At 37.3% G+C, this 13,700-nt stretch overlaps 4 protein-coding genes across 7 annotated transcripts; all 4 read right to left on the bottom strand.

Annotated features, from left to right (window-relative positions):
• Positions 1-32: 32 nt before the first annotated feature.
• Positions 33-2,983, bottom strand: LOC132959296 (OX-2 membrane glycoprotein-like). Of its 3 annotated transcripts, none has more exons than XM_061032197.1 (6): positions 2,859-2,983; positions 2,028-2,366; positions 1,649-1,948; positions 1,444-1,576; positions 1,068-1,142; positions 33-987 (listed from the first exon to the last, which is right to left on the bottom strand). In XM_061032197.1, the coding sequence occupies exons 1-6, from the start codon at positions 2,911-2,913 to the stop codon at positions 849-851; spliced, it is 1,041 nt and encodes a 346-aa protein (XP_060888180.1). In that variant the 5' UTR covers positions 2,914-2,983; the 3' UTR covers positions 33-848. The 3 variants fall into 3 exon arrangements, with proteins under 3 accessions (XP_060888180.1, XP_060888181.1, XP_060888182.1); XM_061032198.1 differs by having other exon boundaries at positions 2,028-2,357; positions 2,859-2,943; XM_061032199.1 differs by having other exon boundaries at positions 807-987; positions 1,068-1,123.
• Positions 2,984-3,565: 582 nt separating this feature from the next.
• LOC132959297 (OX-2 membrane glycoprotein-like) lies at positions 3,566-6,077 on the bottom strand. Its single transcript, XM_061032200.1, has 6 exons — positions 5,954-6,077; positions 5,123-5,461; positions 4,744-5,043; positions 4,551-4,671; positions 4,251-4,325; positions 3,566-4,168 (listed from the first exon to the last, which is right to left on the bottom strand). The coding sequence occupies exons 1-6, from the start codon at positions 6,006-6,008 to the stop codon at positions 4,030-4,032; spliced, it is 1,029 nt and encodes a 342-aa protein (XP_060888183.1). The 5' UTR covers positions 6,009-6,077; the 3' UTR covers positions 3,566-4,029.
• Positions 6,078-6,660: 583 nt separating this feature from the next.
• LOC132959298 (OX-2 membrane glycoprotein-like) lies at positions 6,661-9,290 on the bottom strand. 2 transcript variants are annotated; one of them, XM_061032201.1, is made up of 6 exons: positions 9,107-9,290; positions 8,295-8,633; positions 7,916-8,215; positions 7,723-7,843; positions 7,346-7,401; positions 6,661-7,263 (listed from the first exon to the last, which is right to left on the bottom strand). In XM_061032201.1, the coding sequence occupies exons 1-5, from the start codon at positions 9,159-9,161 to the stop codon at positions 7,356-7,358; spliced, it is 861 nt and encodes a 286-aa protein (XP_060888184.1). In that variant the 5' UTR covers positions 9,162-9,290; the 3' UTR covers positions 6,661-7,263; positions 7,346-7,355. The 2 variants fall into 2 exon arrangements, with proteins under 2 accessions (XP_060888184.1, XP_060888185.1); XM_061032202.1 differs by having other exon boundaries at positions 8,295-8,624.
• Positions 9,291-9,886: 596 nt separating this feature from the next.
• LOC132959465 (OX-2 membrane glycoprotein-like) lies at positions 9,887-13,231 on the bottom strand. Its single transcript, XM_061032489.1, has 5 exons — positions 13,101-13,231; positions 12,109-12,447; positions 10,743-11,078; positions 10,432-10,662; positions 9,887-10,289 (listed from the first exon to the last, which is right to left on the bottom strand). Exons 1-4 carry the CDS (start codon positions 13,153-13,155, stop codon positions 10,562-10,564), a joined length of 831 nt encoding a protein of 276 aa, XP_060888472.1. The 5' UTR covers positions 13,156-13,231; the 3' UTR covers positions 9,887-10,289; positions 10,432-10,561.
• Between the last annotated feature and the right edge of the window lie 469 nt (positions 13,232-13,700).

Genomic DNA, 13,700 nt, shown 5'->3' with positions numbered 1-13,700 from the left:
AGAAACTTTAAAAAAGTACGCCTACAAAAATGCAAAACTACATGTAAAGTTTAATATGTACAGTCTAGAAAACAAATATTGTAAAAGACCTGCCTGATCTATGATTTTGAATTATTATAATTTCTGCTGGCATTAAAGCTCACAAACATGTATGATTCATTATTAGTGTATACTTTATGTTTCGTTCAAAGAGTAAGCAAAGAAAAATACAGCAGTGGTCATTATATACGGGCAGTATTCAAAAACAAAAAGTATAACAAAGACCCCATCTAGTGGACACGTTGTGCAACTGCAGCTGAAATCACTGCACTGCAGTTAATACATCCTGTGGTTAGAAAAGGAGGAAAATGTGGACACTTTGTCACTTTATCTGACAAAATAAGTATTATGGTCATACATGGGGTCACTGGTTTGGAAATGCTGAACAAATACATTTTATTGTAAATGATCTCTTGTGGACCTATCACACACAACCATGACACATACATGAATTCTGGATTGTTGTTTCTGGTAAAACCGAAGTTAACCAACGTTCATTATGTATCATCAGAGTATACTATTGGTCCACGGTAAGTTCATTGTTGGGTTTGTTTTAAATGAAGATTTAGAACGAAATGAAGATAATTGAAGCTGCAGAATTCAAATGTATTTAAAAATATATCAAAATGTATAAACAAGAGATGCATAAAAAAAGGCAGCAAATGCATCATATGGATTCAAAAGAGAATCTGCTGGACTTAACACTCATCAACAGACACAGATGTGTGTCCTCTAACATGCTGCCACATCTGGACTGATATGTTGAAGTCACTCTTCTTCACTTTGTCACCTTGTGTGTTTCTGCATCACTAAAGATTTAGCTTTTGTTTACACCTTGGTGTCCGAGATGAAGCTTGTTGTATGAAGTCGATCATCTTTTTAGAAGAAGATGCCCGATGCCTTGTGCCCTCCTGCTCGTTCTGTTCATGCATTAAAGGCGTTCTGTTCCTTTAAGGGGGAAAAACATTCTGGTCAGTTTCTTCATCAATGTTGAAGTTGTTAGGATAGGAAGGTGTTCATTATCTTACATGAGAGGTTTCACAGTAGGTAGCGGTGTTTTGATCACCTCAGGATCCTCCTTGTTCTTACACCAAGACTTTGGGCTGGAATTGTAAAAATATTGTTTAAAGAAAAGATCATTAAAATCAGCACAAACACACAAAGAAGAACTGATTTGGGGTGATTTTGGTTTAATGTGATAATGAACAACAACAGAGCAGTGCTAGAGGAGAGGGTAACTTAAGTCAAAGCTAAAACGTTTTCTACAATCATTGGATTAGTTCTTTTTTGGTCATTTACACAGCAGTCTCTACCATCAGTGTGTGAAAGTGTAGGTGTGTAGGTGTATTTGTATTGCTTTGTTTGATCAGAACATCTCAGTGTAACAGTATAAAACATCTGTACCTGTTCAGTTGTTTTCGTCTCAGAAACCACAGAAGCAACCACAGAAGAACCACTAAAGAGATAGAGACTGTCACAACAGCTGCGATGACCAGAGTAATATCAGCGTCATTAGATCCAGTGTCGACCTTTGAACCTGATAAAAAAAACTTCATAAATACGACGTTGATCATGTGTAGAAACAATAATCTATAATAATGATTCTCACCATCTTCAGACGACAGCTGGGCTGCAGGAATCATCACAGAGTCCTTCTTCAGAGGAACGGAGGGCACTTGAACTTCACATTCAACCTGTGTGCTGTTGTCATAGCTACGCATCAGCAAACATGTAGTGTTAACAGTGACCGTACCGTTTGTGTTTTTGAAACTGTCTATACAAACGTTGAGTTTTTGATTCAGGACGTTTAATGTGACAGTGGGAGCGGGTCGACCCGTAGCCGAGCAGGTGACAACGACCTCTTCAGGAAAGTTTGATTCACTGACGTGAAGAACGGGTCCATGCAGCTCTGAAAATACAAGATGAAAGTTATAGAAGAAACTCGAGGGATGACATGAAGGTGTTGTATTACTAAAGCAGGTACTGACCGTAGAGTTTGAGGCAGGTTGTAGCAATGAGAGCTCCATCAGGGTAGGTGTTAAACATGCAGCGATAGCAGCCTTCATCCTCCTCCGTCACCTCCCTGATCAGGATGGAGCTGTTCTGCAGTCCAGCATCAATTAACTCCACTTTACCTTGAAAACCTGCGTTCACCAGTTTCTTGGAATATTTGTTGTAGGTAGCCACATTACTCTCTCCGTCAGGTAGAATCTTCTGCCAGGTGACTTGATGAACGTCCTTAGATTTCATGAGCTGACAGTTTAAGTAGGCCTGCTCTCCCACTGCTGCCATCACAGTGTGCTGAGTTTGTATCAGAGCTGCTGGAGCTGCAGAGAGACAGAAACATTGTTTGACTCAAAACTTGATTCCTTCAATCAATCATTTTCACAATAAAGAGGCACAGACATATGGATTTTTAACAAAGTTTTTACATATATAACTCTAAATCATTCAAAAAGTGATCTCAAAGCAATAAAAGTTAATCTAGTGTGAGTGAGGCTGCATGTTTCAGTATTTTCAGACACAACAGAAACTCTATCACTTTGGTTGCTATGTTACAGACTACAATATGCGGTAGTCTACAAACACACTGATGAAGCCGGGTTCATTAGGGTTTGTTTTTCTCTGCAAAATATCATACAGAATGAGTTAAACCAGGAACTATGCAAAAGTATTTCAAATATACCGCCAGAAACGTGGCGGGAAAATACCGAACTAACTAAAATTAATGTAGAAAACAGAAACCGCCAGCTGCGTTCAGATTAACATAAAATACATAAAGACTAGAAGTTATAGCCTAAACATTAAACATTTCTTACCTTTCTGAGAGACTGTCAGCACAAATAGAGAGAGAATAAGTGCACGCTGCGCCATATCTTGCCTGCAACCAACGCCAAACTAAAGTGAAAGTAATAAAAGTACAGAAAGCCGAATGTGTTGGTTAAAATCTGGATCAACAGAGACCTCTAGTGGCCAAGAGGTCCCTCCCTGATCTATGATTTTGAATTTTTATGATTTCTGCTGGCATTAAAGCTCACAAACATTTATGATTCATTATCAGTGTATACTTTATGTTTCGTTCAAAGAGTAAGCAAAGAAAAATACAGCAGTGGTCATTATATACGGGCAGTATTCAAAAACAAAAAGTATAACAAAGACCCCATCTAGTGGACACGTTCTGCAACTACAGCTGAAATCACTGCACTGCAGTTAATACATCCTGTGGTTAGAAAAGGAGGAAAATGTGGACACTTTGTCACTTTATCTGACAAAATAAGTATTATGGTCATACATGGGGTCACTGGTTTGGAAATGCTGAACAAATACATTTTATTGTAAATGATCTCTTGTGGACCTATCACACACAACCATGACACATACATGAATTCTGGATTGTTGTTTCTGGTAAAACCGAAGGTAACCAACGTTCATTATGTATCATCAGAGTATACTATTGGTCCACGGTAAGTTCATTGTTGGGTTTGTTTTAAATGAAGATTTAGAACGAAATGAAGATAATTGAAGCTGCAGAATTTAAATGTATTTATTTACAAATATATCAAAATGTATAAACAAGAGATGCATAAAAAAGGAAGCAAATGCATCATATGCCATGGCAACAGGGGTAATAAAATAGGAATGTAACATACATAAATTCTGATTTGTTATTTCAGGTATTAGTGAAGATAACAAACATTAGAGTAAACTACTGGTCCATGGTAAGTTCATTTTTGGGTTTGAAGAATCATGAAGAAATAAATAAAAATTGAAGCTGCAGAATTTAAATGTATTTAAAAAATATATCAAAATGTATAAACAAGAGATGCATAAAAAAGGCAGCAAATGCATCATATGGATTCAAAAGAGAATCTGCTGGACTTAACACTCATCAACAGACACAGATGTGTGTCCTCTAACATGCTGCCACATCTGGACTGATATGTTGAAGTCACTCTTCTTCACTTTGTCACCTTGTGTGTTTCTGCATTACTAAAGATTTAGCTTTTGTTTACACCTTGGTGTCCGAGATGAAGCTTGTTGTATGAAGTCGATCATCTTTTTAGAAGAAGATGCCCGATGCCTTGTGCCCTCCTGCTCGTTCTGTTCATGCATTAAAGGCGTTCTGTTCCTTTAAGGGGGAAAAAAACATTCTGGTCAGTTTCTTCATCAATGTTGAAGTTGTTAGGATAGGAAGGTGTTCATTATCTTACATGTGAGGTTTCACAGTAGGTAGCAGTGTTTTGATCTCCTCAGGATCCTCCTTGTTCTTACACCAAGACTTTGGGCTGGAATTGTAAAAATATTGTTTAAAGAAAAGATAATTAAAATCAGCACAAACACACAAAGAAGAACTGATTTGGGGTGATTTGGGTTCAATGTGATAATGAACAACAACAGAGCAGTGCTAGAGGAGAGGGTAACTTAAGTCAAAGCTAAAATGTTTTCTACAATCATTGGATTAGTTCTTTTTTGGTCATTTACACAGCAGCCTCTGTATAAAAGATCTGTACCTGTTCAGTTGTTTTCGTCTCAGAAACCACAGAAGAACCACTAAAGAGATAGAGACTGTCACAACAGCTGCGATGACCAGAGTAATATCAGCGTCATTAGATCCAGTGTCGACCTTTGAACCTGATAAAAAAAACTTCATAAATACGACGTTGACCATGTGTAGAAACAATAATCTATAATAATGATTCTCACCATCTTCAGACGACAGCTGGGCTGCAGGAATCATCACAGAGTCCTTCTTCAGAGGAACGGAGGGCACTTGAACTTCACATTCAACCTGTGTGCTGTTGTCATAGCTACGCATCAGCAAACATGTAGTGTTAACAGTGACCGTACCGTTTGTGTTTTTGAAACTGTCTATAGAAACGTTGAGTTTTTGATGCAGGGCGTTTAATGTGACAGTGGGAGCGGGTCGACCCGTAGCCGAGCAGGTGACATTGACCTCTTCAGGAAAGTTTGATTCACTGACATGAAGAACGGGTCCATGCAGCTCTGAAAATACAAGATGAAAGTTATAGAAGAAACTCGAGGGATGACATGAAGGTGTTGTATTACTAAAGCAGGTACTGACCGTAGAGTTTGAGGCAGGTTGTAGCAATGAGAGCTCCATCAGGGTAGGTGTTAAACATGCAGCGATAGCAGCCTTCATCCTCCTCCGTCACCTCCCTGATCAGGATGGAGCTGTTCTGCAGTCCAGCATCAATTAACTCCACTTTACCTTGAAAACCTGCGTTCACCAGTTTCTTGGAATATTTGTTGTAGGTGGCCACATTACTCTCTCCGTCAGGTAGAATCTTCTGCCAGGTGACTTGATGAACGTCATTAGATTTCATGAGCTGACAGTTTAAGTAGGCCTGCTCTCCCACTGCTGCCATCACAGTGTGCTGAGTTTGTATCAGAGCTGCTGGAGCTGCAGAGAGACAGAAACATTGTTTGACTCAAAACTTGATTCCTTCAATCAATCATTTTCACAATAAAGAGGCACAGACATATGGATTTTTAACAAAGTTTTTACATATATAACTCTAAATCATTCAAAAAGTGATCTCAAAGCAATAAAAGTTAATCTAGTGTGAGTGAGGCTGCATGTTTCAGTATTTTCAGACACAACAGAAACTCTATCACTTTGGTTGCTATGTTACAGATTACAATATGCGGTAGTCTACAAACACACTGATGAAGCCGGGTTCATTAGGGTTTGTTTTTCTCTGCAAAATATCATACAGAATGAGTTAAACCAGGAACTATGCAAAAGTATTTCAAATATACCGCCAGAAACGTGGCGGGAAAATACCGAACTAACTAAAATTAATGTAGAAAACAGAAACCGCCAGCTGCGTTCAGATTAACATAAAATACATAAAGACTAGAAGTTATAGCCTAAACATTAAACATTTCTTACCTTTCTGAGAGACTGTCAGCACAAATAGAGAGAGAATAAGTGCACGCTGCGCCATATCTTGCCTGCAACCAACGCCAAACTAAAGTGAAAGTAATAAAAGTACAGAAAGCCGAATGTGTTGGTTAAAATCTGGATCAACAGAGACCTCTAGTGGCCAAGAGGTCCCTCCCTGATCTATGATTTTGAATTTTTATGATTTCTGCTGGCATTAAAGCTCACAAACATTTATGATTCATTATTAGTGTATACTTTATGTTTCGTTCAAAGAGTAAGCAAAGAAAAATACAGCAGTGGTCATTATATACGGGCAGTATTCAAAAACAAAAAGTATAACAAAGACCCCATCTAGTGGACACGTTCTGCAACTACAGCTGAAATCACTGCACTGCAGTTAATACATCCTGTGGTTAGAAAAGGAGGAAAATGTGGACACTTTGTCACTTTATCTGACAAAATAAGTATTATGGTCATACATGGGGTCACTGGTTTGGAAATGCTGAACAAATACATTTTATTGTAAATGATCTCTTGTGGACCTATCACACACAACCATGACACATACATGAATTCTGGATTGTTGTTTCTGGTAAAACCGAAGGTAACCAACGTTCATTATGTATCATCAGAGTATACTATTGGTCCACGGTAAGTTCATTGTTGGGTTTGTTTTAAATGAAGATTTAGAACGAAATGAAGATAATTGAAGCTGCAGAATTTAAATGTATTTATTTACAAATATATCAAAATGTATAAACAAGAGATGCATAAAAAAGGAAGCAAATGCATCATATGCCATGGCAACAGGGGTAATAAAATAGGAATGTAACATACATAAATTCTGATTTGTTATTTCAGGTATTAGTGAAGATAACAAACATTAGAGTAAACTACTGGTCCATGGTAAGTTCATTTTTGGGTTTGAAGAATCATGAAGAAATAAATAAAAATTGAAGCTGCAGAATTTAAATGTATTTAAAAAATATATCAAAATGTATAAACAAGAGATGCATAAAAAAGGCAGCAAATGCATCATATGGATTCAAAAGAGAATCTGCTGGACTTAACACTCATCAACAGACACAGATGTGTGTCCTCTAACATGCTGCCACATCTGGACTGATATGTTGAAGTCACTCTTCTTCACTTTGTCACCTTGTGTGTTTCTGCATTACTAAAGATTTAGCTTTTGTTTACACCTTGGTGTCCGAGATGAAGCTTGTTGTTTGAAGTCGATCATCTTGTCAGCAGAAGGTGTCTGCTGCCTCAGGTCCTCCTGCTCGTTCTGTTGATGCATTAAAGGCGTTCTGTTCCTTTAAGGGGGAAAAAAACATTCTGGTCAGTTTCTTCATCAATGTTGAAGTTGTTAGGATAGGAAGGTGTTCATTATCTTACATGTGAGGTTTCACAGTAGGTAGCGGTGTTTTGATCTCCTCAGGATCCTCCTTGTTCTTACACCAAGACTTTGAGACTGGATTTGTAAAAATATTGTTTAAAGAAAAGATCATTAAAATCAGCACAAACACACAAAGAAGAACTGATTTGGGGTGATTTGGGTTCAATGTGATAATGAACAACAACAGAGCAGTGCTAGAGGAGAGGGTAACTTAAGTCAAAGCTAAAACGTTTTCTACAATCATTGGATTAGTTCTTTTTTGGTCATTTACACAGCAGCCTCTACCATCAGTGTGTGAAAGTGTAGGTGTGTAGGTGTATTTGTATTGCTTTGTTTGATCAGAACATCTCAGTGTAACAGTATAAAACATCTGTACCTGTTCAGTTGTTTTCGTCTCAGAAACCACAGAAGAACCACTAAAGAGATAGAGACTGTCACAACAGCTGCGATGACCAGAGTAATATCAGCGTCATTAGATCCAGTGTCGACCTTTGAACCTGATAAAAAAAACTTCATAAATACGACGTTGATCATGTGTAGAAACAATAATCTATAATAATGATTCTCACCATCTTCAGACGACAGCTGGGCTGCAGGAATCATCACAGAGTCCTTCTTCAGAGGAACGGAGGGCACTTGAACTTCACATTGAACCTGTGTGCTGTTGTCATAGCTACGCATCAGCAAACATGTAGTGTTAACAGTGACCGTACCGTTTGTGTTTTTGAAACTGTCTATAGAAACGTTGAGTTTTTGATTCAGGACGTTTAATGTGACAGTGGGAGCGGGTCGACCCGTAGCCGAGCAGGTGACAACGACCTCTTCAGGAAAGTTTGATTCACTGACGTGAAGAACGGGTCCATGCAGCTCTGAAAATACAAGATGAAAGTTATAGAAGAAACTCGAGGGATGACATGAAGGTGTTGTATTACTAAAGCAGGTACTGACCGTAGAGTTTGAGGCAGGTTGTAGCAATGAGAGCTCCATCAGGGTAGGTGTTAAACATGCAGCGATAGCAGCCTTCATCCTCCTCCGTCACCTCCCTGATCAGGATGGAGCTGTTCTGCAGTCCAGCATCAATTAACTCCACTTTACCTTGAAAACCTGCGTTCACCAGTTTCTTGGAATATTTGTTGTAGGTAGCCACATTACTCTCTCTGTCAGGTAGAATCTTCTGCCAGGTGACTTGATGAACGTCCTTAGATTTCATGAGCTGACAGTTTAAGTAGGCCTGCTCTCCCACTGCTGCCATCACAGTGTGCTGAGTTTGTATCAGAGCTGCTGGAGCTGCAGAGAGACAGAAACATTGTTTGACTCAAAACTTGATTCCGTTAATCAATAATTTTCACAATTAAGAGGCACAGACATATGGACTTTTAACAAAGTTTTTACATATATAACTCTAAATCATTCAAAAAGTGATCTCAAAGCAATAAAAGTTAATCTAGTGTGAGTGAGGCTGCATGTTTCAGTATTTTCAGACACAACAGAAACTCTATCACTTTGGTTGCTATGTTACAGACTACAATATGCGGTAGTCTACAAACACACTGATGAAGCCGGGTTCATTTTTCTCTTTTTATCATACAGAATATGAGTTAAACCAGGAACTATGCATTTTTTTTCCAAATATACCGCCAGAAACGTGGCGGGAAAATACCGAACTAACTTAAATTAATTTAGAAAACAGGAACCGCCAGCTGCGTTCAGATTAACAACAAATACTAAAAGTTATAGCCTGAGCATTAAACATTTCTTACTTTTCTGAGAGACTGTCAGCACAAATAAAGAGAGAATAAGTGCACGCTGCGCCATATCTTTCTTTCACCCACCACCATACTAAAGTGAAAGTGATGAAAGTACAGAGAGCCGCACGTGTTGGTTAAAATCTGGATCAACAGAGACCTCTAGTGGCCAAGAGGTGCAACTGATGTCTATAATATGCAGCAGACATTGAGGAACACTGTGTGAATATACTGTAAGTTATTTACAGTTAATCATGCACATACCTGCACAACTGTTCAGCTCCTCCATTGCACCTTTTTGTACATTATTATATTAAATTATTAGACAAACAGATGATTCATTAAACCCCAATTAACTGTATATATATAAAAAAAACCTGAAATCTGAAAAACAGCGACCTATGGTGGATGAAATTGGTAACTGATGCTAATAATTTGCAGCTGACATTGAAGTAGTTAGAAAAAAATAAACACTAAATAAATAACAGGATCATAGCTTGAATTGTAAAGGATATACATTAAAACACTAATTACTTCTTAAACCATCATATTAAGTTAATTAAACCCATTTAAGGGAAATATGACACTCACTTAAAATCGCACATTTTTATCATGAAATATCTTTCATTTTATCGTTCATGTCTGATGATGGACTGCAGCCTGAAACATCAAACGTGGTGATCAATTGAATTAAACACATTTTAGAGCAGCTTCTGGTGTGCAGTCTGTATTTATAACAATTTTATTTTTGACTAAAGAAATAATTCAGTCACATCATTATTCCCCTTGTCATAAATTAACAAAAGTCAAAATTTAATTCAAAGAGATGCAAAAATCTCTCACAAAGATGATGTACATTGTCAGTCACACAAAGGCAAACATTCAGATTTAAAAATGACATTTTAAAAAATTAAACAGATTTAAAAATCATGTAAACAGAGAAGGGTATCAAAATGTTTTTTTTAAAGACTTTTCTTATCGAAGCTTAAAAAATCAGAATTAAATAAAACACGGCTCTTCCATCAATTTGTGAATCACAGCTTTTCACGGTTATTCAAAAAACTGAGTTCATCTGATCAATCACTCAAACAGTCTCCTGGATGAAACTGGTGTTGGATTTGTGTTTGTTCTCTCTTCACTATTCACAGGAGTTGATCGAAGTCGGACCTGTACGTTCTCCTGTGGAGACTCTTGGGTCCTTGAGAAAGAAAACAAAACATATAAACTAATCTCTCAATGGAAGTCATACTTTAGTATTTGTTTTTTTGCGTGTAGGAAGATATGGAGGAAGGCAGGACGTACAAAATGTAACAGATTTAAGAGAACTAATGGTTTCTTACTTCTGAGGGTCTTCATCTGTAGTTCCTGGTATCTCATTCATATGGACCTCGTGTGACAGACTGAAGGATTTAAGAACAGTTAGAGGAGGACAAACATTTATAGATTTTAAAACTTACACATAAGTATTGATTAGAAGTACCTGTTCTGATGTTTGTGTCTACAACAGAGGAAGATGACTGCAGTGATGATAACACAGGTTGTTAAAGCTGATATAATGATTAAAGTTCTACCTTTGAGGGGAAAAAGAGGAGAAAATGTTTAAAATGATGCAGACAAACTTTAAAGAATCTACATCTGATCATTTACTTACTACGACTGCTGCTATTAGCTCCTGACTTTTCATCAGGGAGCGACTTTTTGACCTCAGGAATCATCTTAAACACCTCTTTGTGAACGCCATAGGAGCCCCCCACTGTGCACCCGACCTGTGTGCTGTTGCCATGACGACGAGAGAGCACAGCTGTCTTAGTGACAGTGACTGTACTGTTGTTGTTCCTGACTGAGACAGAAGTGTTGTGGAAGTTCAAGTCTTGGTGAGGGAGTGTTATTGTCACAGTGGGGGCGGGCCGACCCGTAGCCGAGCAGGAAACAACGACCTCTTCAGAAGAGTTTGATTCTCTGACATGTAGGACGGGTTCATGCAGCTCTGTGAAGAAAATTAAACATTATCAAAGTGCCTCTCGTCCAATCAGATTACAGCGTTTGAACTAACTGTCCTACAATTTGAAGAGTCGCATGAATGAAGTTACAGGAGATACTTTAAGTGTTTCAAACTTTATCATTTATCAAAATTAGGAGAACAATGCTAAAGCTTGCAGTTGGGTTGCATTGCAATGCATCCTGGGACATGTAGGCAAATTTGGCAAGCAGGAGAACAAGAGCTGTCTTAGTCCAAATAAGACACATGGAGGATTCTTTTATGGAGGACTAAAAGTGCCAAAATGAAATATATAAATATGAAATTAATTAAATCATTAACTGTGTCATCAATTATTTAATATTGGAAATAAATCAACAAATATATAAATAAATATATAATTATTTAATTAATTAAATGCATGTGTTATTAAATATTTATTTAAATGTGTCATTAATTATAAAAAAATGGTAACATATAAATAAATAAATCTCCTCTGTGATTGCTGCCATGTTTGTTTGTTTGTTTGTTTGGCGGGAAACCGCCTAGTCTGGCAACCCTGCAGACCAAAGCAATGGTTTGTGACTCGATCAGCGTTAATCCCGCCCACTGAGTTTGATGGGAGAGGATGACAGATAAAATTATTTCATGATGCACTGCTGGAGCAGGAAACATGAAATAATTAAATAAATAGTGGAATAAATAGATGTGTTTTTACATAGAATGAATTAATATTTTAAATAATTATTTAAACATTTATTTAATTATTTATGTATTTCATAAATTATTTATTATATATTACCATTTTTAAATAATTAATGACACATTTAAATAATTATTTAATAACACATGCATTTAATTAATTAAATAATTATATATTTATTTATATATTTGTTGATTTATTTCCAATATTAAATAATTGATGACACATTTAATGATTTAATTAATTATACATTTATATATTTCATTTTGGCACTTTTAGTCCTCCATAGGACAACATTTCCTCTACAATAATTATGGAAAAAGTTGCATATTTTACCATAGACGTTCAGGCGGATTGTAGCAATGAGAGCTCCATCAGGGTAGGTGTTAAACATGCAGCGATAGCAGCCTTCATCCTGCTCCGTCACATCCCTGATCACGATGGAGCTGTTCTGCAGTCCAGCATCTCGAAACTCCACCTTACCACTAAAGTAAGGGTCCACTCTTTGACCGAAGTGCAGGTTGTCAGTGGCGACGGTCCTCTCTCCATCAGGTAGAATCTTCTGCCAGGTGACTTGATGAACTTCTTTGGTTTGAATCAGCAGACAGTTTAAGCAGGCCTGCTCTCCCACTGCTGCGGCCACAGTCGTCTGTGTTTGAATCACAGAGTTTAGACCTGCAGGAGAGGACAAGTGTATGTTTCTTTATTATTGGGCCCATTGAATGTGTTGCTTTAAAACAGGTTAAAATGTACTGCACTGTGTATTATTATAGGGAGGTGTTTCTATTTGAACACCAACCCTTCACTTTTGTAAATAAAAACATTAGTATAATTAAGACACCTGAGTCATATTCAACAATAGCTAAATAAAATATTAAATAATATTTTTTAATCTTTGCATTAGGGAACATGTGATGAACTGGGCTGCACTTAATTACGTTTCTTCTAAAAATATATTAAAAGAGGTAAAAGCAGGAAATACTGATATGCTACAATAATGGTTATGATGCAAATATTCGTTTATTTACATGCTTATAGAATATTTATGGATGCAATGGGTTAACGTGGTCCCAGATGACCCCAGGGCAGCATCTGAATGCATTCCCTCTTTGTATATCTTTTCTTTTTTCAATGCATGATTTGATATAAAACTTCAATTTAACTATCAACTTCTGCAACTTCTGCACTCTTCCAAAATATTTATGCACCAAAGCCGTAAACATGAGTACACAGTAACAACTGTAACTGTTCTTTGTGAGTAAGGTGAGTCTAAATAACTTGGACATGTGCAAAATGTGACACAAATATTACCGAACACGTTTTCTTACCTTTGTGAAATACTGCAGACACGAAGAAGAAATGTAAGAGCGCGCTGTTTGCCATCTTTCACCACATAATGCCTCACACATGCCGCCAAAATGTAAACTGCTAAAACCGTCGCTGTACCTGGGTGACGTCATCGTTCAGGTACGTTGGTAGCCATGGGTGGCACACAGACCGGGGGTGGCATATGTACAGATTATCTTCAAACATGAAGCAACCAATGCGTACAGTAGCTTAATGCAATTAAAACATACTTATAACTAAATAACTTTATTTTGTTAAATAATGACCAGCTAGCAGTTTAAAATGAATCTTATACAACACGTGTCGCGTCCCCCCCCTCCCCCTCCCCCTCTATGCCAACTCAATGGTACATCCATAACAATAAGGAAGTAGAGTTTTCCGCCTTCATTTGAAAACCTGAAGTCCGGCTGTTCATTTATGAACATGTAAAACACATTTCACTTTAAGAACAAAACCAAACCAACATAAGTAGAAAAGAACAATCAGAGGATCTCATCTGGAATCAAAATATCCTTCAAATTGTTGCATTCAGCACGTAGTTATTATCACTTATTCTAATGATGTTTATGGTATGTGGAAAA

This window comes from Labrus mixtus, chromosome 24 (genome assembly GCF_963584025.1).
Source record: "Labrus mixtus chromosome 24, fLabMix1.1, whole genome shotgun sequence".
NCBI classification, from domain to species: domain Eukaryota; kingdom Metazoa; phylum Chordata; class Actinopteri; order Labriformes; family Labridae; genus Labrus; species Labrus mixtus.
The sequence above is the reverse complement of the archived record's forward strand: the minus strand, read 5'-3'. Positions and strand labels throughout refer to the sequence as shown.